At 44.9% G+C, this 27,075-nt stretch overlaps 1 protein-coding gene across 2 annotated transcripts in view; it reads left to right on the top strand.

Annotated features, from left to right (window-relative positions):
• Nucleotides 1–26,824, top strand: part of CORO1C (coronin 1C) — a 603,513-nt gene extending 576,689 nt beyond the window's left edge. The window contains exons 10-11 of one of the 2 annotated variants that reach the window (XM_085634726.1): nt 16,138–16,380; nt 20,994–26,824. In XM_085634726.1, the coding sequence (XP_085490852.1) occupies nt 16,138–16,380; nt 20,994–21,113 (363 nt within the window). In that variant the 3' untranslated portion in view covers nt 21,114–26,824. The remainder of the gene's footprint in view (nt 1–16,137; nt 16,381–20,993) is intronic. The other variant, XM_085634725.1, reaches the window with a different exon arrangement.
• Nucleotides 26,825–27,075: the final 251 nt, after the last annotated feature.

Here is a 27,075-nt window from a genome sequence, read left to right as displayed (position 1 = left end):
AACACAGGGGGCCTGTTTATCAAGACCTCTTCATAATATTCTTGCGTAAAAGTTTAAGCTTATGAATAATCACTGACTATCTTTAGTCCCAAAAATGAAATATCAATCCGACCTCCTCTTTCAGCTAATCTTTGCCTGGCATTTCAGTCAATACCAAATGTGATCACTAAAGGAAACCAAAGTAAAGGAAGCAAAAGAGAAATAGAAAAAGAAAGATTGAATATAGCTGATGACCTTTGAAGCGCAGGGAACGAGGATGCCCTGGCCAACACAGATACTCATCCAAGACCTCAGAGACAAATGGAAAGTGGTACCCAAGAGCAGGAGAAGGGGGAACCATTGATGGTCACCATTGCCAAGCAGAGAGTGGAAAGCCTTGCGAAACTCAATTGCTGACCTTGTGAAACACCATCGCTGGCGCGTGATATTCTTGGCAACCATACGGGTCTCACAAAGAGGATGATCTGTGAGGACTAGCTGAACAAACCAACACATATTGTGGAACTCTTGGACACGCTGATGGCTGGTTAGTGAGTGATGGGATAGATGGGCTTACTGGTTGGTAGGTTTTTCCCTCAGAACAAAATGGTTGTAACCAGACAAGGTTGATTGTGAGTCAGTGAACACACACACAAAGGACTAATTGGGGAGAGAATAGGGTAAGAGAGGACTGTTATTTCTATGAAGTTCAGCAGTTTGTGGACTTTATGGGGGAAGAGATTGGGTGGGAGATCCTAGGAGGAGGGCTGGAAAGTAGAGGAGACCCCAGTCCTTAGCAACTGAGATATACACCACCAACAGATAAATTGTAAGTATTATCCGCTTAAATGCACAGAGTCTCAACTCCCGAGGTAAGCGTCTACCAATTTTAGAAATCCTCTATTCCATGAAAGGGGGCATTTGTCGATTACAAGAGCCTCATTTAACTAAGAAGGATTGGTTATGAGTGAGTTCCAAATGGTTCTCTGGACCGTATTTTTTATTTGGGACACATAAAATTGAGGACGTTGCTTTACTGCTGAGGAAGGAGTGGAAGTTCTGCATTGCTGCCTGATGGTAAAAACTGAGCTCTGGCTTGGTCTTCTATACCTCCACTCTGCCACCCTGATACTCCCCAAATTCCGGGCAGCCAGAATATGCGAAAAGACATGGTCTTGAAAATATTGAACAAAGCACAAGGAGGCACCATCCGCAAGGGTGACCTGAACTTGGTCATAGAAGGGACAAGGTATAGGACATTCTAGACATTTTGACAGGGAGGTTCCCTTTCACATGGAGAAGCAGTCTGGCTACAGCAAATTGGGTCAGAGGACATATAGCGGCCAAAAAAATCCCACAGCCCTGGACTATACATTCTAGTCAATGCCCACTACACCTACACTAACTTCACCACTTCCTGATTTAAAACCCAGCCTCCCAGAGAGTAGTTTTTACAGTGATAAGACACATACCATTTTCAGACAATCCCAAATACACTGATGATACAAACCAGAAACATTGGCTTATATTGGAGACTAAGGGACAGCTTGTACCAAAACAAATAGGAATATAAATTTCATGGCAGTAGAAAAGGTTAATTGCTCCTCAAATCGATTAAAATAGGGGTACCCCTTCCCCAACTGATGAGACAAATGCTGATCTGAGAAATTCTGAGGCAGCTGCTGAGATAGTGGCATTATAATGCATGTGCTGTGTTTTTTTTAATTTGTTTTAGACATACTGAAATGCTGTTATTGATTAATTAGGCAACATGTTGGAGACCTCCATTCCAAGACTTCTGAGATATTGTTGGAAAGTGGGTTATTGGTAGGGGCAAATGTAGGTCTGTCACTGGCAATAAGGCCGCTAACACATGATAGGACTCAGCATAGGTCTTAGAAAATTATTCCCATGCTCAACCCTTGGTAACGTGGCTGCGAGCAGACAGGCTTAACTTCAAAGACAGGTATGTAAGGCATTTAAAAACACCAATTCAGTAAATAATTAAGACACAACACATATTAAAAATCCAACACCAATTTATAAAAATAGGAAATATTGTTATCTTTAAAATGACACCAAAACGACAAAAATCCAATGTAGGGAACCGGAGATATGAATTGTCAAAGATTCCGCATTATATAGCACTTAGAAACATATAGCGCCTTATTGGGATATCTGGTCGCAATAGACCGGCTCAAAGTTTCAGGCCGACCGCGATGGAGCCCTGAGTGGCTACCACTTGCTGTTGGTCCCAGTCACAGTTTTTACCTTCAGACTTAGAAACTTTTCTGGAGCTTTTCTTCCCGGGGTCCCTTGAAGCTCTCAGCCAGTCCGGATTCGGTGAGGGTTCGCTGGATAGCATTGCGATGATCTCCCGGTCAGACCTATGGAAGTCCGACCTCCGGAGCGTTCCAGCGGGGCAAACCCAGGATCTAGGCTGACACGCGGTTGTAGGCAGGCGGCTTGGCTTTCGCGGTTGCTCCCGGTCACCCTTTCTTGATTCGGACTTAGAAACGTTTACGGAGCTTTTTCTCGCGGGGTCCCTCGATGCTCTTCACCAGGCCAGATTCGGTGAGGGTTCGCCTGCCTCTGATTTCTTCTACTCCCGGTCAAATCTGGAAGTGGGACCTACAGAGCTTTTAGTGGGATGAACCTGGAAGGCTGGGCTGGCTCGCGGTTGAAGGCATGTGGCTTGGCTGGCCAGGTTGAGTCGGTCCTTCTTTGGAGCTTTTTTCAAAGTTGCTCCAAATGTCTTGAACTTCTTCCGGAAGTTCCTCAAGGGGTCCCAAAGTGTCTTAAGCTCACCCTAAGGGTTTAGAAGCTCGAAGATGGTCCTTGATACTTAATCCAAGTTCTCTGGGTCAAGCAGGAGGTCACTGCTGACCAATGGGAGCAGGACAACTCCCCAACAATATGACCACATCCTGTAGAGTGTGGCATTATTTTGTCCCAGAGTGCACCAAATCCTCCAAATTCATAATGGCTGATTTTCCAGAAGGGAGGTAGGAGCTGGCTAAACACACCCCTAGGATGGCTTACTTTCCATAAGCACTCCCCCTTGCATCTGTGCATTCCTTTCATAAGCCTAGCTCTGGCTGAGGTGAAAAGTTTAGAGTTGTAAATGACACTAAGTCCTCCTCTTCTCTTTGGAAACCATGGTTTACGACTCCTCCCCCTGCTCTGGCATTTCTGTGTAGCAGCACACTGCCCTCCCAGAAAAGCTGATTAACCCCAGGGTCTCTTATCACCTCTTCAAGGTAACCTGGCTAATGCACTTAACTCTGACCAATCAGGACAGACCACTGGAAGGCTGAATCTGGACTTACAAACAAGAAAGTCTTATAACTTCTTGTATGTACACTTTAGGAGAAATTCAACCATATCATATTCTAGAGTTTATTAATACCATTCCGGGAAGTCTTTGAAAGGTACTTCTAGCCATCTGCTATCTGCCCTCTCCTATCAAGAGTTTTTAGTTAATAGCATCCTGCTATGTTAACCTATGTGGCAGGGGATTTGCAATGGGAAAAATGACTTGGGCCTATTTTCCAGCACCAGGACTTACAAAAACATATTTTATAAGTACTTCGCTTATATCTACAGGACCCCCCACCCCATGGGACAACTAGAGGAGACTTTAGGGGTTCTGAATCTGTAGAAATATTGTAGATCCTCCCTCCACAGGGCTCCTAGCCTCAAAGTCGAATTTGGGTAGCACTTTATCACAATGTGGGGAGTGAAATTTGAAATTTCACTTAGCCCAGAGCATATAAAACTCATTTTATAAGGGTCTACCTTATAAATACCTGAACCCCCTCCCCCCCCCCCCCCCCCCCCCCCCCCCCCCCCACACCCCTGGGACACCTATGGGAGACCCGTGGGGTTCCTAATATGCAAGAACATTGTAGGTTATCCATTTTTAAGTGCCGCAAAGTAGAGTTTGAGCACAATTTACTTTTTAAAAGCAGTCCTGTCACCCAGGGCTACTTTTAAAACTGACCTCAGGCTTCGGCAGTGCATACATGCAATTGCATAAAAAGCTGCTGTCCTCCACACTGCCATGCCCTATTGTGGGCTAGGGACTTCTAGGTAGTTTTAATCCCCCTGTCCTAATATTTCATAGGGTCTGATAGGGTAGGTCATGCCAACCACAGGGGTATCCCAACCCTTAGTGTACCCTAGTGCATGTAGGTGTTTTCACTGGGTTCTAAATGTGTCTCTTTCATCATAGCACTGGCCCTGGGCCTGGTTAGGCAGAACCCAGGGTCAGTCAGAGTCAGTTACCACCAGTACCATTCAGCAAAAAGTTGGGGGGGTGCCCAGGGCACAGGGTGACTTTGCAACACATATGCATTCTCGGTCTACGTACAAGCAGACTTAACCTCTTTACTCTCACTGAGGGAAACTAATCTCATTAACACTGTGTTGTAAAACAGGCCTTCACAGCATTATGGGTGGTAGACAGATTACCAGAGGTTGGATCTATAGACTGTAGGACTTAGAAGGCATGGAGGAAATAGCTTCCACCATCACTGAGGCTTCAGGTCTATAAAACACTTGGGGCCTGATTCATTCATTGCACGTCAGCTTAAATCAGAGAACTCACACGCCCCTTCATATAGGAAAACTCAGAATAGCTTGTAGCAATGGAATAGGGGGATACACCATATAGAAACTGAACACCTTTCCTGAGGAGCTAGGGACTACACAATACACACGAGGAGACATGGTAACCTGACTTGATAGGCCTCAGTCTGTGACAGACGGGTGGGGGGTAGTGTTAGGGGGAAGGAAGATGACACCTTACCAGCTTGTTGTTTTAGGCAAGAGTAGGGGTACTTTGTCAATGCCTTAGTTTCTTAACCTGTGAGGTAGGTATGTGTTAGACCTGGCATCCTTTGCCATTGTTTCTGACCTCCTGTGATTGACTATGTGCTGAAGAACTTAATTGTTTCTGGTTTAAGGACTCTGGGCACTTTACCACTGCTGACCGGTTTTGAAGTGCATGTGCTCTGCTCCTAACATGTAATGGCATTTGATTTCTCCATGATTGGCATATTTGATTTCCTAATAAGTTCCAAGTACAGTGCACTACATGTGCCCAGGGCCTGTAAATCAAATGCTACTAGTGGCCTGGAAACACTGATTGTGCCACCCACATGAGTAGTCCTTCAAACATGTCTGCAGAGCCTGTGTGTGCAGTTTTAAACAGTCATGTCAACCTAAAAAGTTCACCTACTTGACAGGCCCAAACCTTCCCCTTTTATTACATGTAAGGCGCCCCTACTGCAGACCCTATTTAGCCCTAAATGCGCGGTGCAATGTAGTTAAAAAGGAGGACATGTATCTTTGAGTTTTGCATGTCCTGGTAGTGAAACCTGCTGAATTCGTTTTTTACGACAGCAAGGCCCATATTTTCAAGAAAAACCTGAAACACATCTTTTTGTTTAAAGACCACACTTCCACCCCTCATGGCTCCGCGCTAGGACACTTGTGAGTATCACAACATCTCTTCCATAAGTTAGCATTGGAGCTGCCAAGTGTATCTTTCAATTGGGAGCAGATAGAAAATTAGAGTGTAAATAATCCAAAAGCGAGAGTAGTTATGGCTACAAACTTACACTTAGCATTTATGGACCTGTCTACTGCTTTCGATTTGGTAAATCGACAAAAATTATGGGCTTCCCTGGCAGTTATGGGTCTTGACCCTGTGCTGATTTCCTTTTTAGCACTAATACATGAAGATACTACTGCGGCGGTCCGTTATAATAAGGACGGAAATCTTTCTGAAGCCTGGCAGGTGAAGCGTGGGGTAAGACAGGGGTGCATTCTAGCACCCCTGCTTTTCTCGCTCTATATTAACAACCTGGGGGATGTTTTGTCCTCATCTTGTAAAGACATTCCAAGAGTAGGTACTATGTTGATTCCCGCTCTGTTGTATGCGGATAATACGGTCTTGCTGGCAAGAACTGCGAGAGGCCTTCAAGCCCTTTTAAATGGTTTTAACAATTTTATGGCGTCCTTGGACTTAGTAATAAACTTTAAAAAATCACATTCAATGACAATAGGAGTTGGAGCTGCAAAAAAGGTCAAATTCTTCTGCCACGAGCAAGAGCTTACCAAAGTGCAGACCTTTCCATATTTGGGGGTCACCTTTGATGACAGAGGATCATGGGTTACTCAACGCGCTCAGAAACAGAACATTCTCGCTAGAGCTACAGGAGCCTTGTTGGGTTTTGCAAAACGGTTGGGCTGCAAACCCTTGCCCGCGATTTTGAAAATATATAACGCTAAGTGCGTGCCCATGGCCCTGTATGGCAGTGAGGTCTGGGGCTATACGTCGCCAGTTGAAATCCAATTAATTGAAAATGCCTTTTTTCGGAAACTATTGTCATTACCTGCTTCTAGTTCAATCTTTAATATCCATGAAGACTTGGGGGCCGAGTACTTAATGGATCAGATTTCTGTTGCCCCATTAATGGGTTGGTTAAGGGTTTGGGCGCAGCACCCACCAAGCCTAAACCAGCTCATCATACAAGATTGTTTGGCCCTTGACAAAGCCATGTGTATTCCTTGGCTGCGTTACATTAAATCTAAGCTGAAGACTCTTGGCTATTCAGAATTTTTTGACAGGCCATGTAAGTTGTCTCAATCAGAAATAAAAGACTTTAAGTCCCAGTTCATATGTAGGGCAAAGTTGTTGAGAGAAGGCGAAGAAGTGTGCAAACCATCTGTTAGGAGATTTGTCATGTTAAGTATGGGCAATGAGATTCAGCCATACTTGACCTATATAAATAACCCATTTCACTTGTTTTTATTGTCTAGGTTCAAACATGGCATGTTACCTTGGCTCCTAGCTCACCCATAGGGGTTTTTTAAAGAGGGCACCTTGGCCCATTGTCCTTGTGATAATGTCTCTGAACAAGATACGCTGCATATGGTTTTTTTCTGCAAATTTTATATCTTGCAACGTAAGAAATTTATTTGCCCCATTTTTAAGAACTGTCACTTTGAGCAAGTGAGGCCCGCGTTGGTATACCTGCAAATGCTGGGTTCTCCTTTTGTCTGTTTTGGAGTTGCCAGCTATCTTACGGGGGCCATCAGAAGTAGAAATCGAATGTAGCTTAATATATCTTACCTCTACTTTTTAGTTTGTTTAGTAGTCTGAGATTGGGCCTCTTTTTCCTGTATCTTGAAGCTATTAAATAGTTTTATAATTGCTGGCTTGTTTTACCTTTTAATGTTAATGTTTGCCAATTATTTTTTTCAAAATATGTCTATGTATAATTGTTAATTGTGTATTGTCTGAAATCCTTTTTAAATTATTTTTAAGTGTAACTATTTGCAAATGAAATTTTGTGTATGCTTTGATGGTTTTAATTATTAACCGAATAAAGCTATTGTTGACTTGACTTGACTTGGCTACAAACAGGCGCAAAAATGCTAGTCTTGTTAGTTTATAGTTGTAGGCACACGGCCTCTAATGATCAAACTACTCAACAACTATAAATACCATTGCCCAGACAAAAACACACAAAAGGAAGTGTCTCAAGAGTCAAACAATTGTATTGTAGCGCTTGTTCTCTTTTATTGTTTTCTCCTCCTTTCATGAAGAGCACATAATTCTATGGTGTCGATCCCAATATACTCTTCACCAAGACCAAAATAACATGAGAGCCGTAATATGAAGTCTCAAAACATTTCTCTTTATTATTCTTCAAAACATCAATGAAACAGCCCGGCCAATGCTTCTGAGAAGAAGGGATTTGACGGTGGTGGCTCGTCGTGCTACCCTGTCTGAGCTTACAGAACCTAACAGGGTGTGGATATTAAGCTGCACTGTAAATATCTGGCCTTCAGTTATTGTTCTACAATAGTATAGGAGCAATACGACTGTTCCAAGAATATCTGAAAGAAACAGTTAGTTATAGATTCCTTACCTTAGAATTACCCCCAGGCGGCAGACTGGATCTGGAAAGTTTTTCGTCAGCAGTACCCCTGCGCATCGGTAGGTGGCGTTGGTCGACTCCGCATTCGTCGTCGGCGTCGTGATGACGTAGCGGAAGTTACTTAGACGCCGCCCTCGCGCGCTGACGTCAGTTCTTGCTTTTTCCGCGCCAGAAAGCGCTGATCCGGAGAGAGCGGTACCCCCAGTCACTTTTTGACGAACTTTTTTGCGACTTTTGTCAACTTCTTTTCGAGTCAACATCGACTCTTGGTGCACGAGGGATGCGCAGTTTCAAGGCCTGCGGTTCCTGTTCTCGACTGATGTCGGTGGCGGATCCGCACTGCGTGTGCCTCTACTGGCTAGAACGCGGCCACAACCCCAAGTCGTGCTCCGACTGCCGAACCATGGCCCCGAAGTCTTTGTGGTAGCGGTCCCAAAAGCTACTCGAGGCCTCATCATTCAAGGTCCCGGTTGCGTGGAAGGTCGAGGGACCAATCGCGGAGCCACCATCACTCCTCATCTAAGTCTTCGCACTCTGGGTCAGGTAGGTCGAAGCACAAGAAGTCAAAGAAGCATTGTCGCTCTTTAACTTCCCCTCGTCTGTCAGCCGACGCGACGAAGGGTGCGGGTGGTGCCCCTCCCATGCAGAGCCTTCAGGGTCAACTCCAGCCTTCCCTCCCTTCCCAGGAACGGGAGCGACCCCTGCCCAACTTAGTCAGTTCTATGAAGCGATTCATGCCATCTTTGGACAGCCCGACTCTGCCTGTGTGCCTTCGGGCCCCGCAAACTCGGCTGGGAGACCTAGGCCTTCCACACCGGCGGCTCCGGCCTCGGCTCCACTGGGCCCCCTTGGATCCAGGCCTGGATCCGGATCGGCGCCAGTCGACCTCGTAAAACCTCCACCGGCGCCGATTCCACCAGCCCCATGTCCGCAGCCGGTGCCAGCTGGACCTCCAGCCGGCGTTTCCCCGGCTTCCACCCCGAGGTGGATACGGAGCTGGTACTTTTGTGCCTGCATTCCACCCTGGACATTTTCAGCCAGTTTGGCAGCCAGAGGAGGGTGAGGAAGACTGGGAGGGGTCTGCTCAGCTGGAGTACGATCAGGACTGTAGAGAGGACCTGGGGGATGCCAGTGGTCTGGACACCTCACCAGACCTTGGTATGTTGTCTCCTCCTACCATGGCTACGGAGGAGGGAGCGCCTTATACAGTGGTGTCGCGTAGGGCGGCCGAGGCCCTAAACCTCGAGGTACCTACTGTGGCAGTCAGGACTAACCTCCTGACAGAGGTGCTTCAACCGGCAGCGAGCTCTTCAGAGCCCCTGCTGCCGTTTAATGAAGCCCTCACGGACATCCTTTTGGGCACCTGGTCCAGGCCCAACACAGGGGCTCCTGTGGCTAGGATGGTTGCTCAACGCCACCGCCCGGCCCCAGGCGACCCCACTTTCCTCTCCCAACACCTCTCCCCCGAGAGCTTGGTAGTCCAAGCCTCAGAATCCCAAAGCGCATTCCCTACCACACCACCGGACGAGGAATCCAAGAAGTTGGATCAGTTTGGGACGAAGTTGTTTTCCTTGTCCAGCTTAGGGCTGCGGTCGGTGAACACTGCATGCCTCTTGGGCCATTATTCCCACTCTGTGTGGGATACGGTGGCGCAAGTGCTGCCTCAGTGTCCAGAGGAGGCCCGGGCCGTGCTCTCCCGTGCTTTTGCCGAGGGGAGAAATGCAGCAAAGGTCGCCATACGCTGTGGACTGGACCCTGCCGACTCACTGGGTAGAACCATTTCAACGTCGGTGGCGCTTTGCCGTCATGCCTGGTTGAGAACGACTGACTTTTCTGGGGATGTCCAGAACACCTTGATGGACATACCCTTTGATGGCCGTCGCCTGTTCGGCGACAAGGCAGATAGTGCGCTAGAGTGCTTCAAGGACTCTCAAGCTACGGCCAAGTCCTTGGGCCTCTCCACCATGCACCCTGCATGGTCTGCCTTTCGCCCCTTAGGAAGGTGTGCCCCAACACGTTCCTCTCAGAGCCACAGGCCAGCGCAAGCTGTTCAACATTAGCGCAGCCGGGGACACGGGAACCACCTAAGTGGTTCTGGGGGCCAGGGGGCGGGCCAGTCCACCACGGCACCCTCTGTAGCAGTCTCCAAACCTTCCTAGTCTGACCTTTCAGGCCCATCAAATGCCAGTGGGTGGCAGGATTCGCCATCACCTTCCCCACTGGCGCACCGTCACGTCGGACAGGTGGGTTTTGCAGATAGTCCAAAGGGGCTACTCCCTCCCCTTCGAGACATGCCACCCCAGTACCATCGCATGTCGGGGATCATCTGGCCCTTCTCCGACAGGAAGTTACGGATCTCTTGGCCAAGGGAGCCATCAAGCACATTCCTGCCCCAGTAGTAGGTCGTGGTTACTATTTCCACTACTTTTTGGTGCCCAAGAGGGACAAGGGCCTGCGTCCTATCTTGGATCTCAGGGACATCAACTGCTTCCTCCGGAAAGAGAAGTTTAAAATGTTGACCCTGGCTCAGGTCTTGTCTGCCCTCGACCCTGGAGACTGGATGGTAGCGTTGGACTTGCAGGATGCTTATTTGCACATCCCCGTCCTGCCGGCCCACCGGGGTTACCTGTGGTTCACGGTATGCCACAAGCACTTTCAGTTTACCGTGCTCCCCTATGGCCTTACCAGTGCCCCTCGGGAGGTCACAAAAGTGGTTGCGGTGGTCACAGCTCATCTGCGCAGATCAGGGGTTCTAGTCTTCCCCGATCTCGACGACTGGTTGTTGAACGTGCGCTCGCCCCAGGCAGTCATCTCCCACCTCCGGACAACGGCCGACCTCCTTCATTCGCTGGTGTTCTCCAACAATGTGCCGAAGTCACACTTGACCCCCTCTCAGAAGCTCCTCTTCATCGGAGCGGTTCTGGACACAACGCAGTTTCGGGTTTATCCTCCCGAACAGCGAGTCTGGGATTTTCGGGCTATGATTCCGATCTTTCATTCTCTATCCTGGGTTTTGGTCAAGATGACCCTGAGGCTGCCTGGCCTCATGGCCTCCTGCATCCTGCTGGTCGATCATGCCAGGTGGCATATGCGGTCTCTGCAGGGGGACCTGAAGTTCCAGTGGGCGCAGCATCAGCAGAATCTGTCTGATTGCATCCAGATCTCGGAGGGCACTGCACAACAATTGCAGTGGCGGCTCACGAACCAGGATTGGGTCAACTGCAGATCCCTCTCCTTTCCCCAACCAGAACACACGGTGGTGACAGACGCATCCCTTCTGGGATGGGGCAGCCACATGGGAGAGGCGGAGATCAGTGGCCTCTGGTCTCCGGCGGAGTCCGAGCTCCACATCAACATTCTAGCTTCGGGCGATCCGTCTTGCACTAAAAGCATTCCTTCCCTCTGTCCGGGGAAGAGTAGTGCTGGTGTTCACAGACAACACCACCGCCATGTGGTACTGCAACAAACAAGGCGGGTGGGGATGTGGACCCTATGTCAAGAGGTCTTCCTTCTCTGGACATGGCTAGAACATCAGGGCATACCCCTGGTGCTTCAACACCTGGCAGGTTCACTGACCGCCAGGGCGAAGGAACTCAGCCGCAGGTGCATGATGGATCACGAATGGCGTCTTCACTCAGAGATGGTGCAAGGTCTCTTTCAACAGTGGGGAGAGCCTTGGTTAGATCTATTCGCCACCGAAGAGAACATGCAATGTCAGCAATTCTGTGCATGAAAAATTCCTAGGCGGCACACGCTAGGCGACGCTTTTCGTCGCGAGTGAAGTTGCGTCTTCTATACGCCTTTCCACCTATCCCACTTCTGCCCATAGTGATGAAGAAGATTAAGCATAACCGGGCCCAAGTCATTCTTGTGGCTTCGGATTAGGCACAAAGAGTCTGGTATCCCGAGCTGTTCAACATGGCCAACGATCCCCTGATGCGACTGCCTCTTCGGGAGAATCTTCTGTCACAGCAGCAGGGGACGGTCCTCCACCCGAACCTGTCCAGTCTCCACCTCCTTGCGTGGAGATTGAGCGGCGGCAGTTGAAAGCTTTCGACCTTCCTCACGAAGTCTGTGATGTAATCTTGGCAGCCAGACGTCCCTCCACTAAAACAGTATACGCCTGCAAATGGAATACATTTGTGGCATGGTTCACAGTGAAGGCTGTGCACCCCCTTTCTGCTCCTCTTTCTGAGTTTCTCTTGTTCCTTCTGTCTTTGGCCCAGCAGGGCTCTGCTCTGGGCACTCTTAAGGGCTACCTCTCGGCCATTTCAGCCTTCCTCAGGCTTCCCGATCAGCCTTCTCTTTTCAAGTCCCCTGTTGTAGATAGATTTCTCAAAGGCATTACTCATCTTTTTCCTCCGGTTCCTTTCATAATGTCTCAGTGGAACTTGAACTCGGCTCTTACTTTTCTAATGTGCGCTCCCTTTGAGCCACTACATAACTGTCCTCTCAAACTCCTCACTCTGAAAACTGCTTTTCTGGTGGCCATCACCTCTGCGCGCAAGGGTGAGTGAGCTACAAGCTCTGTCTTCCAAGCCTCCTTTTCTGGCTGTTCATCCGGTCTAGGTTGTCCTTAGAACTCAACCTTCCTTTCTTCCAAAGGTGGTCAATTCTTTTCATATTGGCCAAACCATCTCTTTGCCCACCTTCTTTCCGCCTCCGCATCCTTCAAAGTAGGAAGAGAGGCTCCACCGTCTGGACTCAAAACGTGTGCTCTCCTTTTATTTGGATTGCACCAAGCAATTCGGGGTGGATGACCAGCACTTTGTTGGTTACGAGGGCGCTAAGAAAGGTCGGGCTGTGCACAAATAGACCATCTCCAGGTGGGTCGTTCTGTGCATCAAGGCCTGCTATTCTTTGGCAAAGAAGGAACTTCCAGTGGGGCTGCGTGCCCATTCCACCAGGGCGACAGCAGCTACTACTGCTTTGGGACGGGGAGTCCCCCTAAATGGCATCTGTCAGGCAGCTACGTGGGCATCACTGCACACGTTCACCAAGCACTACTGCCTGGACAGCCAAGTCTGGAGAGATTGCTTCTTTGGCCGTTCTGTTCTCCAGGGCTTTCTGGTATGAACTTGGTTCGCAGATCCACCTCCGTGGTGGGTATTGCTGGGGTATCTATTCTAAGGTAAGGAATCTATAACTAACTGTTTCTTTCAGATTTTCGGTAACAATATATCTGTAAGAAATATAGGTTAGTTATAGATTCCTTTCTGCCCCACCCATCTTCCCCGTTCTGTGAACTGATTTCAAGGGTTAAGGATTTCCTTTCAGGGCCCTAGTTTTGTGCACCAGTGGTCAGTGTCTTGCATGGCTCTGCGTTCCTGGCGCGGAAAGATGTGTACAGAACTGACGTCAGCGCTCGAGGGGGGCACTTAAGTAACTTCCGCTACGTCATCATGGCGACCACAACGCCGATGACGGACGCGGAATCGACCGACGTCACCTACCGACAAGCAGGGGTACTGCTGACGAAAAACTTTCCGGATCCAGTCTGATGCCTGGAGTAATTCTAAGGTAAGGAATCTATAACTAACCTTTGTTTCTTACACATATATCCTTACCGAAGGTAAGTAACTTGTTCTTCTGGGAGAACTGAATCCCTTACACTTAGACTTCGCTGTGCTATTGCTGCAAAGATATACATACACCCTGATGAAGTCCTTTCAGAGGACAAAACGCGTTGGCCGGGCTGTTTAGTTGATGTTTTGAAGAATAATAAAGAGAATTGTTTTGAGACTCCATACTGCGGCTCCCATGTTAATTTGGTCTTGGAGAAGAGTATATTGGATCAACACCATAGAAGTATGTGTTCTCCGTGAAAGGAGGAGAAAAAAAAAGAGAACAAGCTCTGCAATACAATTGTTGGACTCTCTTTTGTTAGTTTTTGTCTAGAAAATTGGAGTTTGGTGTCTCTGGACTCACAAGTTAAAAACACATCTTTTAGAGAAGTTGGTTATTAAATTGCAGGTCTGAAAATGCCACTTTTAGAAAGATAGCATTTTCTTACCTCTGCCTGTCCCTAGGATACACGTCTTGGTGAGTGTGACAATTTGGCTCTGTGAAATCACTCTAGACAGTCACACACAAAGAGAGCTGAGGTGTGCCTTGCATATCCTGATGGCCCATCACGAGGCTGATGGGTCTTCCTGAGGTACAGTGGCGAGAGGAGTTGACACTTGCACCTGAATAGGGCTGTGCCTGTCCCCACACAAAGAGCTGCATGCTCCCCTGTAGTATGTTTGGAGCCAGGGCCAGGAAGGGCAGGGTCTTCTGCACTACAAAGGCCTTTCTCCCTACTTCAAAGGCTAAAATGGGCATAGGTACTGGATCTCTGATACCATATACTCCGAACACTTCTAGATTGAGGACATTCTGCCAGGAGACGAGCTGTTGGGCTGCCAGGAGGTTGCTTTGCTGTGTTGACCTGCTGCCTCTTGCCTGAGAGTGAGAGGACTGTACTGTGCTGTACTCTCTGCATCCTGCTTTCTGAGGTTCTCCTAGGGCTTGACTGAGCTTGCCTCCATTTGCTGGAGTCTCAAACACTTCACCTGCATCTTGCTACCAGCACCTGGATTCCTCTACTGTGAGTGTTAACCTGCCAAGTGGTGCCAAATCCAGTCCTGGGCCCTTGGAGGTGAATTTGGTGCTATAACCAAGAAACCAACGCATCGACTCCAAAGCGTCAATTCCGAACCAGGGCATCTCTTTGAAACTGATGCATCACCGCTGCCTACACCGACGCCATGTAAAACGACCTTGAATTTCAACCAAGCACCGACTTTGCTGCAGCACCTCCAAAGAACCGCTGCTGCTTGAGTCTCGGCAATGCTCACCGCCGTCAGTGGTGCACAGTCTCGACTCCGACGCATCCTCAGCCCTGCGTGACTCTCGATCAGCGCATTGCCTTTGGTCCAGCAGTTCAACTTTGAGGCAGAGTAATTGAGGCTCTGTTCTCTCAACATCGACGCAGCCTCGACACCGTGTCACGTTCAGGAACAGAGGTCTTGCAACTGCAACCAACGCATCACCTACTCTGCAGAACGCATTGTCCCGGAGCAGCAAAGCTTCTTCGCTCCACCTTAAGGAACTATTGCCTCACCTGCATCTGCGACGTTTCACCTCCTCTGCACTACGCATCGCCTTGGTTTCCTACGCATCCAAGGTACTGTAAGGGAGTCAGCATGATTCATGTATCCGGCCCACGCTTCATCGCGGTTGGACTGAACTTTTGGATTTGTCAAGCGTTACTGATAGCCCGAGTTGGAGCTATAGACTTCTAAACTTTGCATTTTGATTTAATCTTTAAAAATTCATATCTTGACTTTTGTATGTTGGATTTTTGTCGTTGTGGTCTGGTTTTACTCAGATAAATATTGGCTATTTCTTTTAACTGGTATGGAGCACTTTTGTGGTGTTTTCACTGTGTTACTGTATGTGTGTGTGCACAAATATTTTACACGTTGCCGCTTTAGTTTATCCTAACTACTCTGTGCCAAGCTACCAGAAGGTGAGCACAGGTAAACTTTTAGTGTGTACTGCACTTACCCTGACTAGAGTGTGGGTCCTTACTTGGACAGGGTGCATACCTCTGCCAACTAGAGAACCCATTTCTAGCAGTATGTTCTTTCAATTGCTGAAGAAAACAGAAGAGATTGTGTATACTTGATCTGTTCAGCCTTCATGCCACACTTCAATCCAGCACTATTAAGAGCACAGTAGAGATGGGATATCGAACTGAAGTCGGAGAAAGGCAAGGGTCTGCATTTATGATATGGATTTGATTTAACAGACTTATTATTGTGTCCAAGACTTATTATTGTGTCCAATACCTTAACGTAGCTAAAGTTTCTAACAGTGCTGTAATCTCACAAAACATACTTTCTCCAACCACTTTAGAATCTGTGGTTTTATTATTATTGCTTCCCAGAGACGTTTTGTTACTTTTCTGTAGTTTTTTTTGAGAAATGCGTTTCTTTTGTGTAGTATCATTCCTATTTTGAAGACTGGATTTTCTTTTTGTTGTTTATCTCCCAACCCCGTCGAAGAGGTAATGGGAAACAGGCCTAATATTCACTTGATGAATGTAGTCACTGCTTTCTTTCACAACCCGATACCCAGAAATGTTTCAGGGTTTGTTCATTGGGTGTTATGTGCCTAGAGAGTTCAGTAAGCCATGTGCAATATTTCTGCTCTCTTCCAGTCTGATCTATTCCAAGATGACTTGTATCCAGATACAGCAGGGCCCGAAGCAACTCTGGAAGCTGAGGACTGGTTTGGGGGGAAGAATGCAGACCCAAGTCTTATTTCTCTAAAAGACGGCTACCATCCAGCTAAAAACAGAGACCTCAAGGTGGTGAAGAATATCCTGGGCAGCAAACCCGCAGTTAATAAGAAGAATGATCTTAGCAGTGCCACGAAGAAAGCAGTGGAAGTGCCACGCCATGTGAGTACAGAATACAGCCATTTTTAGGGCTCTCCTAGCGATGCAGCGCATTTGCACGCGTGTGGAAGACATGACATGTACGTCTAACGGCTTAGCAGAAGATACGGCAGATGTGGGCATACGGGTGACAGGAGATGTGCATCCGTACGGCTCTGCTCGGTTGCTCCCTCTCTCCTTCCGTGTCTGCGCGCACGCAGGGCAAAACATATGCACACGCTCTGCCTTTGCTTGCGTTGTTAAACTCCTGGTCGCTCGCTCCCTTTCTGTCTTTATTAGGTCCCTCGTGTTCGATTCTATGCCGCATGTTATTTACTTTCGCTTTTCTTCACTTTTGCCGCCTCAACACATAATAGTTCTGCCACCTATCCTCATGTTCTTGCCTCGCAGTGCCTGTCCCTTTGCCCCGCACTCTGTCCTGCCACCTATCCTCATGTTCTTGCATTGCTGTGCCTGTCCCTCTGCCCCACACTCTGTCCTGCCACCTATCCTCATGTTCTTGCTTCGCCGTGCCTGTCCTTCTGCCACACACTCTGTCCTGCCACCTATCCTCATGTTCTTGCCTCGCAGTGCCTTTCCCTCTGCCCCGCACTCTGTCCTGCCACCTATCCTCATGTTCACACTAATCTCTCTCCTTCCGTGTCTGCGCGCACGCAGGACAAAACATATGCATGTTCTCTGCCTCTGCTTGTGTTGTTAAACTCCTAGTCGCTCGCTCCCTCCCTGTCTTTATTAAGTCCCTCGTGTTCTATTCTCTGCCGCATGGTATTTACTTTCGCTTTTCTTCACTCGCTTCTTACTTTTTTCTCCCTCTATCAGGCTCCTTCTGCTTTTGTGATACCCCACCCTGCCGCAACAATATATGCCCCCACATATGATTTTTCTTTTTAACTAGCGCATGCAGCCCAGAACATATGCACGATTTCACTTGCCGGCATTTGCCTATCTAGTAGTCACTCGCTCCCTCCCTGTCATTATCAAGCTCCTCTTGCTTCCTATTCTATTAACTGCCTCTCGTATTTACTTGCAATGCAATTGGTCTCGCATTTACGTGAGTTTGAGCTATTGATATTGCAAATAACAATGCCTTTTATTTTTGTTTTAGTTTTAAAAAATAAATAAAAGGCATTGTCATTTACAATGGCAATAGATTTAACTTGTGTAACTGCGAGACCTATTGCATTGCAAATGCTTGTTATAGCTTACTGTAAAATGTCAGAATGAGAAAGGTACTGCTGTACTCATATATTTCATCTCTGAAGAGCTTATCTGTGAGAAGCTTTCCAGTTACCATTGATTCTCTAACCATAGAGATACACTGAATACCTTTCATTGACATTATTTCTGGGTGGAAAGCCAGGTTTGTATATTTGGAATTGTGAAAGATTTACATGTGGTTTTGGAGGCATTTGACATCATTAACAAGATAGAAAGTGTGTGAGGAAGCCCTGGCCGCTAAGCAAGCAATATGAATAAAGCACATTGCGCTTCTGAGGGTGTGGAATAAGCCCTTCATGTAGATGCACAATAGTTATTCCAGCAACATGTTCAGTACCCGCCCTGGAATCTTACTGAGTCTAATTGATGAAGAAGTAGAGACGTGCAGTTGCTTCCTTGAGGACGCCACAGGTATGATTAACCTGCCTTTCAATACAGTGTTTGCTGCTCTGGGAACTGCATTGTACATCACCTACAGTCTACTACTTATTGTTTAGTTTATTTGATTTACAATGCAACCCTCTTCGTAAATGTTCAGATAGAAACCCTAAATGGGTGGCATTGATGGCGTGGGAGTTTTAGTGCAGTACTTACTCCTTTGCCCTTTGTGACTATGGGAAGTGTCAGACTGTGACACTTTAGATGATATGGCACAATAATGCATTTGGTATCAATTAATGTGCATGGTTGTCGCGGAACAAAAGTGCTGTCTTGATGCAAGATCATGTTGCAGCATTGTGCTGGAACTGACCTACTTGGATGATAAAGATGGGGGACGTATTTGATAACAGTGCTTTTTAAAGCCTGTGGGTAGCATGAGAATTTGTCATGTAAACATTGCTACTTCTGTTAGGGCCGGATTCCTCTCTACCAGTTTACTGTGGAACCCTTGGTCGATGGACTTTTGTTACCTGCTGAGAAGTGTAGAGGGGAGAAACAACTCATTATGACAAACTAACAATTTTTAAGAATCCTGACTCCAAAGAACCACAGAACCGAATTCCAAGTTAAGGGATTTATTACAAAGCCAAAAATAACTGGACATACAGACACCTCAAGACGAGGTTGTAGAAATACATGGGAACTAATACAAATACAAACCTACGGGCGAGATTTAAACACTGGATCATGAAAAGAATGACAAATTCCAGAAATAGAACGCAGGCAATGATTGCCCCTACGTCAAGATCGGTCTTCATCTGAGATTGATGAGTAAAAAACATTAGTCTGTCCCTACACAACTACTACCGTGACATCCCTACTTAACATTCCCCAGGCAAGATCAGGAAAAGGAGTCAGCAAGTGAAGACTTCCTAAGAAGTGCACTCACGTTGTATGGGTCAAGTAGCATAAAGCTACAGAGCTAGTTCTAAGATGCTCCTCTCCTTATCAACCCCAGGGGCACTGTCCATAATACAAAACACAAAAATGTATAACATGCCCACAGATCACCTCATCTCGCTGGGCACTTCTCATAGGTGATTTTCCATTTAGTTTCGATACTCCCAGCTTCTGGCTCTATGACCTTGATTCCCAGGCCTCCTTCAGTGAGAAAGAACACCCGTCTCCCAATTACCAACGTTCTTTGCATAAAAGTATTCTCTCCTTCCCGAGCCTAACTCGTAAAACAAAAGGCATTAGTCTATCTAACAAAGACGACTCTCTCCACCTGCAACAGAAACCTGAGAACAGAACAAATCCAACATGCACATGAAATTCACTAACAAGCCTAATACGAGAGCTTCCAGGGAAAATACATTTCAGGCATACAGAAATCGGCCAACATAGAGTGAAGCACATAGGCCCTTCAAATAAACACGAATGAACATTTCATTTAGGCCTTTCCAAACCACCATGTTACATAAGCACATCTAATGCATATTTCATTGCAAGCAATCTATGAAATCCTATACGGTAAACACAGCCACATCTACGTGCAAACTTTAAAATGGTGCACGTTTAAATCAAATGCATTTCAATATAATGAGCAACTTCGTAAAGCACTTGCAAGCAAACACTAAAGGTTACATTATTCAAATACAAATGCCATGTTGTTTCTTTACATGGTACAAAACATTTCGATCATTGCACTTTCACATATTATTACCAAGTACATTCTAATGACCAAATGTTAACACAACAAAGGAATATATGAGGATGAAGACTATTCGTGATTATGATACACCCATACAAACGAAAGAGCACCATCGTGCTCCATCACTTCTAAATAGAATATGTATTAAAAATATATGTTCGATCACAATTCCTATGATATGTGAATTAAGCAATGTAACTTGTTTTAATAACAATGTGAGCTTGTTCAGCGTTGAATAACCCATTGTAAACCCATGTTCTTGTGCAGGTTTCCTGGTATGTCAAAATACTTCGGACTGGAACCTGTCTGAGTTAAAACTGATAGTTAAGCGTGGTATATTGTGATGTTTCTCTACTTTGAAGATTTAAAAGAAAATCTCAAAACGCCTGGTGGTTTTAGCTTTGAATGTGTGACTACTAATAATTTGGTTTTCAGTGTTAAGGATTTGCTTTCAATGTCTAAGGCAGAACAATACATGTTTCTAAGTACATTGTGCTGTTAATATTACAACACAGTCCATAAACTCCCCTTTGTTGCAATGTTACACTCATTACCATTTGTCACGGTTTTCAAATTGTCCTTTTCTACCTAAAGATGGCAATTTAACCTTCCTCCAATTAGGATGTGGTTTGAACTGTAGTTCCATGCACAGTTGTTCACATTGCCTGTATCAAATCGATTAGTCCATTAGATCCTTGTTGTCTCCATGTTTGTTCTACAGTGCTCATCTTACATAGCTTGCACCAAAATATCTATCAGCATCTAAGTGATTTTATGCGAAATAATAGATTGTGTGTGCTTGACGTTTGGCTTCTGCAGCCTCAATTCAGTATGAATGTTATGTTTGCATTTGTGTAGAAGTAACCACCATTGTTAAGGCACTGTAGTGTATTCTCTATCTAGGTGCTCATTCACGGGTATCTGAGAAAGCCGTCTGTCGAACTGGCAGAACCAATGTTGATGGCAAATGTTGGTTGTTGCTGTTTGGTTGTATGTGGATAAATTAGATAGGGAAGCTTTATGGTCAGCCTGTAAGTCTCCCCTTTGAAACCTCAAGTTTGCAAAAGGAAGCATAGTCCATACCTAGGAATTCTAACGAGCCGGAGACGCAATTTAAACCATGAAATGCTTTGACACATAGAACATCTGAATGGCCACCTTAGACCCTTTTGAATTTCTGGATGGTTTGCACCACGCCCACAGTTAATTTTCTTTTTGATTTTCTTGGGGGTATATTGGTTATTGCGCATAATATCCAAATTGACTTATGTAATTATCTTCCATTTTCTTCTTTTCTTTCCAGCATAACGAAAACAAGTTTGATGAGATTCTCAAAGAGATTAAATCAATAAAAGATACAATCAGCAATCAAGATGTTCGAATCTCCAAGTTAGAAGAGCAGATGTCGAAGATCTCAGCCTAAAGACACTGGCCCCTGCTCTGCGAGGGTTGTTTGCCACTTAAGGGGGCTGCTGTTTGAAGGAAGACATTGTTTTTTCAAGGAGCTGCCCCCTCCCCCCCCAGAGATCGTCAGCATTCCAATATGGACGCTTACACGTTCCTTCCCCCTTCTTAAACGAACGGACCTGACGTAATCGGCTATCAAACTTTTTATTAAAAGGTTTTTGCCGTTTTAATTTTTTACGTGGCCGCCGCCTCCTCCGTCCAAGTCAATATTAATTATCGCTTTTTATCATTATGTGCCACTGACAGTTAAACATTTTTTGGGAAATTGTTTCGGAATTTCAGTGTTGTGCCCAAACTTTTATAATACAGACCACCGCCATATTTTCCTTTTTGAAGTTGCCAAAACCAAAAGTAGCCTTTTTTTTCTTTTGAACGTATTTGCTACTTTGCAGTATTTTTTTTATTGTAAAGGGACTAAGTTGTGTATGTTAAATGATCTAGGTAATGAATTACAAGTATTACAATTATTAGAGAGAGAGCTGTGAAGCTGCTCAAAGAGCAGAATTGCATTGCATTCACATCATTGGAAAAAATAATTGTAAACTGTGCACAAGAAAATAGTCAGGTAGGAGTGTTGCATCGGTGTACCCGACCACTTCATTTTTGTGCATGTTTCCCATCGGCCTTTCCTTCCAGAAATAAATTATTTAAAGGCTCATTTTGGAAAATAGATGTTCCACCTTTCCTCACTGGACATTATTAAAGTTCTGATTATTGGTATTGTACCAGAATCGTATTGCACTTTTATGGTCATCATGCAGTCTAGATTGTTGTAATGTCAAAAGCAGCAGTTCTGTTCCTACTTTATTTAGTTAAAGATATTTCGAAAGGCTTGTTGGTTTTCCAAAAACAAGGTTCCATTATTATCAGCAAAACAAGGTGGTGCCTTTATTTGGTTAAAATGTAAACGTTTGCCAGTAAGTGTATAGTGCCATCCTGGAATGTTTGGAATGTTGTACTTTGAAAAGGAAGAGCGAGTCATGAGCTGGAAGCTAATGAGTGAGCCCAGAACGTTTGGTTGTAACATTTGTACATCCGACCCAAGCGATTTGGTGTTACATATTTTGATAGTTTTGTTTGTCGCAGTCAGGCCAAAATGACAGTACATTCTTTTAAATTCAGCACAAAGTGACAATGGAAATGTGTAGAGAACCTAAAAGCCGGGACTTCTGGGTTTTCAGGATAAAAATGTTTTCCTTGGTGTGAAAATCAAGTTTAAAGGTCTGCTCCATGGGTCTAGTTTCTGCTCAACAGTTCCCAACCTCAGGGATCAGTTCTCCATTGGAGGTATCTGCCACAACCTGAACACTGCACAAAATGTATTAAAATTGTTTTGCACCATCTGAAATGGAAATCTAGAGTCAAGCCCCTTTGAAGAGCAAATTCACAGTTGTTGCTTTGTTCTTAGTTGGTCGTCAAGATCGATCTGACCTGGATGGTCTTTCTGTAGAAACTCTGATGGATACAGCCCTGGCCAGTTTATTTTTGGTATTAGTTTAAGCCTCTCAATTGGATACCAATGCACTGTAGTTTTTAGTTTTCATTATGAACGAGATCTAAGGTAAGGGTCGGTAGTGGTGATATAGTCCCCAGTGTTATCCGCCTTATCCCTAACCCCCTGAAAAGTAGATGCTCACGCCCACTACAGCTGTTGCCTTAGCATTCTTATTCTGAACGGAACAGGTGAAGGAAATAAAGTTGCTTCTCTATCTGTGAATCTTGAGATTAACTAGATTACTTACATCTAGTAGAGTGGAACATGTGCTTAACAGGCGGTCTTTAGGATGCCTATCGGACAGGGCTTAAGGATGTCTTGCACAGGGTGTGACAGATCTCTTAAAAATTACATCTGTGTATCGACTGATGTGTTTTAGGTTGTGATAATTTAAGGACGCGGGTGTTAAATAGGCCAATTCCCAATAAAACAAATCTCCAGAAGTGTACTGCCGTCCTGAGACCACCGCTTCATTCACTAACTCTGAGCCTGGTTCCTAAGAGGAAAAGATATCTCAGGTTAAGGTTGCCACTTACCTGTGAATCACATGAGATGCAGTTTTTTCAAACTATCTCTCCCTTTCTTTTTAGAGACTTCCCTGTGAATCACATGAGATGCAGTTTTTTCAAACTGTCTCTCCCTTTCTTTTTAGAGACTTTATGGGTAGTTTTAAGAATATACCAAGAATTAAGTGCTCTGTCACGCTGATAGGAACAGCCTTCTGCCATACGTAAGTATGGTTTGGGATTCTTCTTGATCCAATAAAGTGCATCCTTAAGATATATTAGCATTTCCAATGATGAGGGTGAACCTCAGACTTAAGAGCTCCCAAGTGGAAAATTTCTGTAACCACATTGTTAAAGGGCACCAAGAGGCTTTTCATTGGTTTTACTATTGCAGGCCTCACCAAACAGGTATGGGTAGTATCTATAGGCTTGCTTAATCTTTCCCCTCAGGCGCCCCAGAAATTGAAATGATTTGCATCTTAAAAAAAGATGTTTTGGCTTAATTGAGCGTGTAAAGTGTTCTTTCTGGAATTGTTAACTTCTGCCTGAAAATTCTTCGGAAATTAATATCAGACTTTAAGAGTTTAAACCCTGAACTGGAATACGGTACCAGTTTAAAACCTTAATTTAGAAAGTTTTAATTTAGTTACTCATGAGATATTGGACAATAGTCACCAATGAGTTTAATATGTCCAATTAACAGATGGCTATTGGGAGGTAAGGGGACCAGAAGAACTGGGGATTGTGACTGGACACCTTTTCTTAGCCTGTCTTCGGTAGCACAGGTGTTGCAATCTGAGAGGACTGATGTGTGAAAATACTGTGTTCTAATGTTACAGCATTAGTTGGTCCAAGTCACCCATGCCTGAGCCATTCATGTTTGACTACTTTTGACAACTCACTGATGAAGGGCTTCACAGCTAAAGAATAGCAGCCAGGCCCAGCATCTCTTGAACGCACTGATATAATCTGGACAGTCTTTATTCCAAGAATAGGGAGATTACGCATTCCTCCAAATGCATGATCCAGCAAGGCTGAAGGTGTTTTCACCTCTGATGGTTGAAGGCCAACCTTAACACCCAGTCTTCTGCATCTTGACAGCACTGAAAAATCATCCCGAAAGATGCTGCATATGACAAAGCACTATGGGCTTGGAAATGCCACACATCGTAGTTGAACATTATCAGGGACGTGACTTGGTGCTCCCTGCAGATCATTTTATACATTGTTACATTAACATCACTGCATGTGTTAGGCTTGTTCAGCAAATTTAGCAGAGGAAATTTCAAAGCAGAAAAAGGACTATGTTTTAAAAACACCAAATAAATGTGTATTTAAATCAGATATCAAAATATGTTTCAGATGTGAAATCACCACTAATGAAATGTAACTTTTAAGCTGGCAGAGCTCAAATGTTCTTGTTGTATGACCCACAAAAGGCACAGTGCCACTTCGCTTTTAAAAACTAATTTCAAACATTACTTGACTTTTTATAGAAACACTTTGAGGTTCATGATCTAATGTGTATGTATAACATTATTGCAATCACCATATATACTCAAAATAAACATCCACCTCAATCCATTCAGTTCATTTGTGCAAGGACATCCGATTCTACCAACAATTTTATGGTTTAAATCTTTTTATTATTTTAAAGCGAGATCAAGCATAACAATAGCCTCCACCTACATCCACCGGCTGGTGGGGAACTTTTATTAGAACTGAGAGATAAAAAGAATAGGAAGAAAGTAGGAAATAAGAGAGAAGGTAGTGGAGGCTATCCCTAAAGCGAGTGTGAGGTGAGCTTGGCGAGTATTCAGTAAGCGAACGAGGCGAGAGATGGACTATCATGCTCATGTCCGTGGACAATTGGAGCCAGTGAGGTGGAGCACTCTGAGGTACTTGGAGCATGTGAGTTCCGTAAATTCATTAGACAAGAATTCTATGGTAGCCCCCATGTTTTCTCGAACTTGGGGAGGGAGTGTGTAAAGCCTGCCATTATCTTCTCCTTACCCAGGAGTTCCCACAATTTATATTGCAAATCCAGGTGAGATGGAACCTCTGTCTTGCCCCATTTAGCCAGCAATACCTGTTTGGCCGTCCCCAGTGCCAACACTATCGCTCTGCCTCTCCCAGTCTACCAACAATTTTAAACCATGAGAAAGAATTGGAACTAGAAAGACTGTTGCCTGCATGCAAACATTATTGAATGAGTTCTCGTGATTGATTGCCATTGGTCTGTTTTTGTTTGTAAAAATCATAATGGCATTGGTAGTCAATACATTGGATATTTCTTCTGTACACAGCCCTACAAGTAAAGTACTATCCACCCCAAAGCAGATGAAACAATTCACTTATTGTTATTCATTAGTTTGCATTTGTAGTGTGATGATTGGATGTCCTATCCATACTTTTAGAAAGTGAGGTCGTTCGTTATAAGTGCCACCAGTTTATCCTGCTCTTGGGCTTACACTCAAGACCGTGATCGAGCATCTCTGTTGTGTTTGTGATCACTTTCACCGATTTGCTCCTTCTGAATAAACAGCATGCTCTGGTCAGCAGTTGGGGTGTCTCTGTGGTTATCCGGCATCTTCCCAAATGCCCTTTTTGCACAAGGCACATGAGCATAACGTCTAGACTTAGCATAGAAGACAATGTCACAGTATTTTGCCACTCCTGATAAAATACATTCACACCCAATTCCATGGAAAATTTCAACTGCATATTCCACTTTGCAAAATTTTAAATATATTTTGACGGTGTTCCAGCATAAACGTGATCTTTTAATCATAAACAAAAATCTGTTTAAAGTGACCTCAAGAGCAGTGTCCTACTTAGACTCATGAGTTTCAATTTTGGAGTGGGTGATCCGATGTTCAGTTATTGGCCACAGTCACATGAAAGTTCCTCTTACCTTTGTTTAGACAGGAACCAGTCATCTGTGGGGGGGCAAAGGTTTCTATAGAGGTGGAATGGGCTTGTCTAACCCCTATGCACCATCACTGCAGGCGATCAAAGTTGCGATTGTTAGGAATGTTGAGATTGTACGTGTTGTGCATGTGATGTGACTGAATCGCAGAATGAATGCTGTGTTTGTGTTGTTGTGCCCGGTGACGTTTATTAGAAGAGATCCTGATGAAAGTGCGATGAAACAGTATGAATATTTTAAAACAAAAGGAGTATTCAACTTGGTAGGAATGGCAGTCATCCTGCATGAAGTAGGTACCATGCTGAACATTTCCAATTGTAAATTGTTAAAATGTCTGTTTATAAAATATGCTAGTTTTTTTTTTTTTTAAGTACATGTTCAGAAAGCAGTATGATATACTTCTTCTGTTTTCATACTTTACTGGGGATTTCCTAATTCCACATATCACAGCACAGAATTTCCCAGTTTCTCAGTCAGGAAGGTATTGTGGGAACTAGGCATTTGGTTTACATGGGTATGGAGTGGGCAAGTGAACATATACTTTACCAGAAGCATGTTCTGTGTCTAAATGAAAGGATGCCTGACCAGGCTCAAGGAGAGTCAGTGCCTGAAGATTTTCTTAGCCATATCCCAGAAAAACCAGTAAAATTTTCCAAGATCTGCTCTTATAGAGCTGCCAGGGTATTCTGTCAAATGTTTGCTTCCATTTCAAAGATAAAAGAATTGATTACAACTTACTTGTCTCTTGTGTTTATTTTAGCTATCAGTGCTACTGTGTGGTATATGCTTTTTTTGATGTATGTACGCTCCCTACGTTGCTTTGGCAGTTTAATTCACTATGGACTCAAGGTCTTATTACTGCAACACCCTGTATGAGTTTCTTAAAAGAAAAATTACCTACCATATTCTAAGTTTCCCAAGTGAATGGTGTTAGATTGTTACAACCTTTAAAGATGTTACACATTTACTAGACAATCACATATCTTCA

Source organism: Triturus cristatus, chromosome 11, assembly GCF_964204655.1.
Source record: "Triturus cristatus chromosome 11, aTriCri1.1, whole genome shotgun sequence".
In the NCBI taxonomy this organism is placed as follows: domain Eukaryota; kingdom Metazoa; phylum Chordata; class Amphibia; order Caudata; family Salamandridae; genus Triturus; species Triturus cristatus.
The sequence above is the reverse complement of the archived record's forward strand: the minus strand, read 5'-3'. Positions and strand labels throughout refer to the sequence as shown.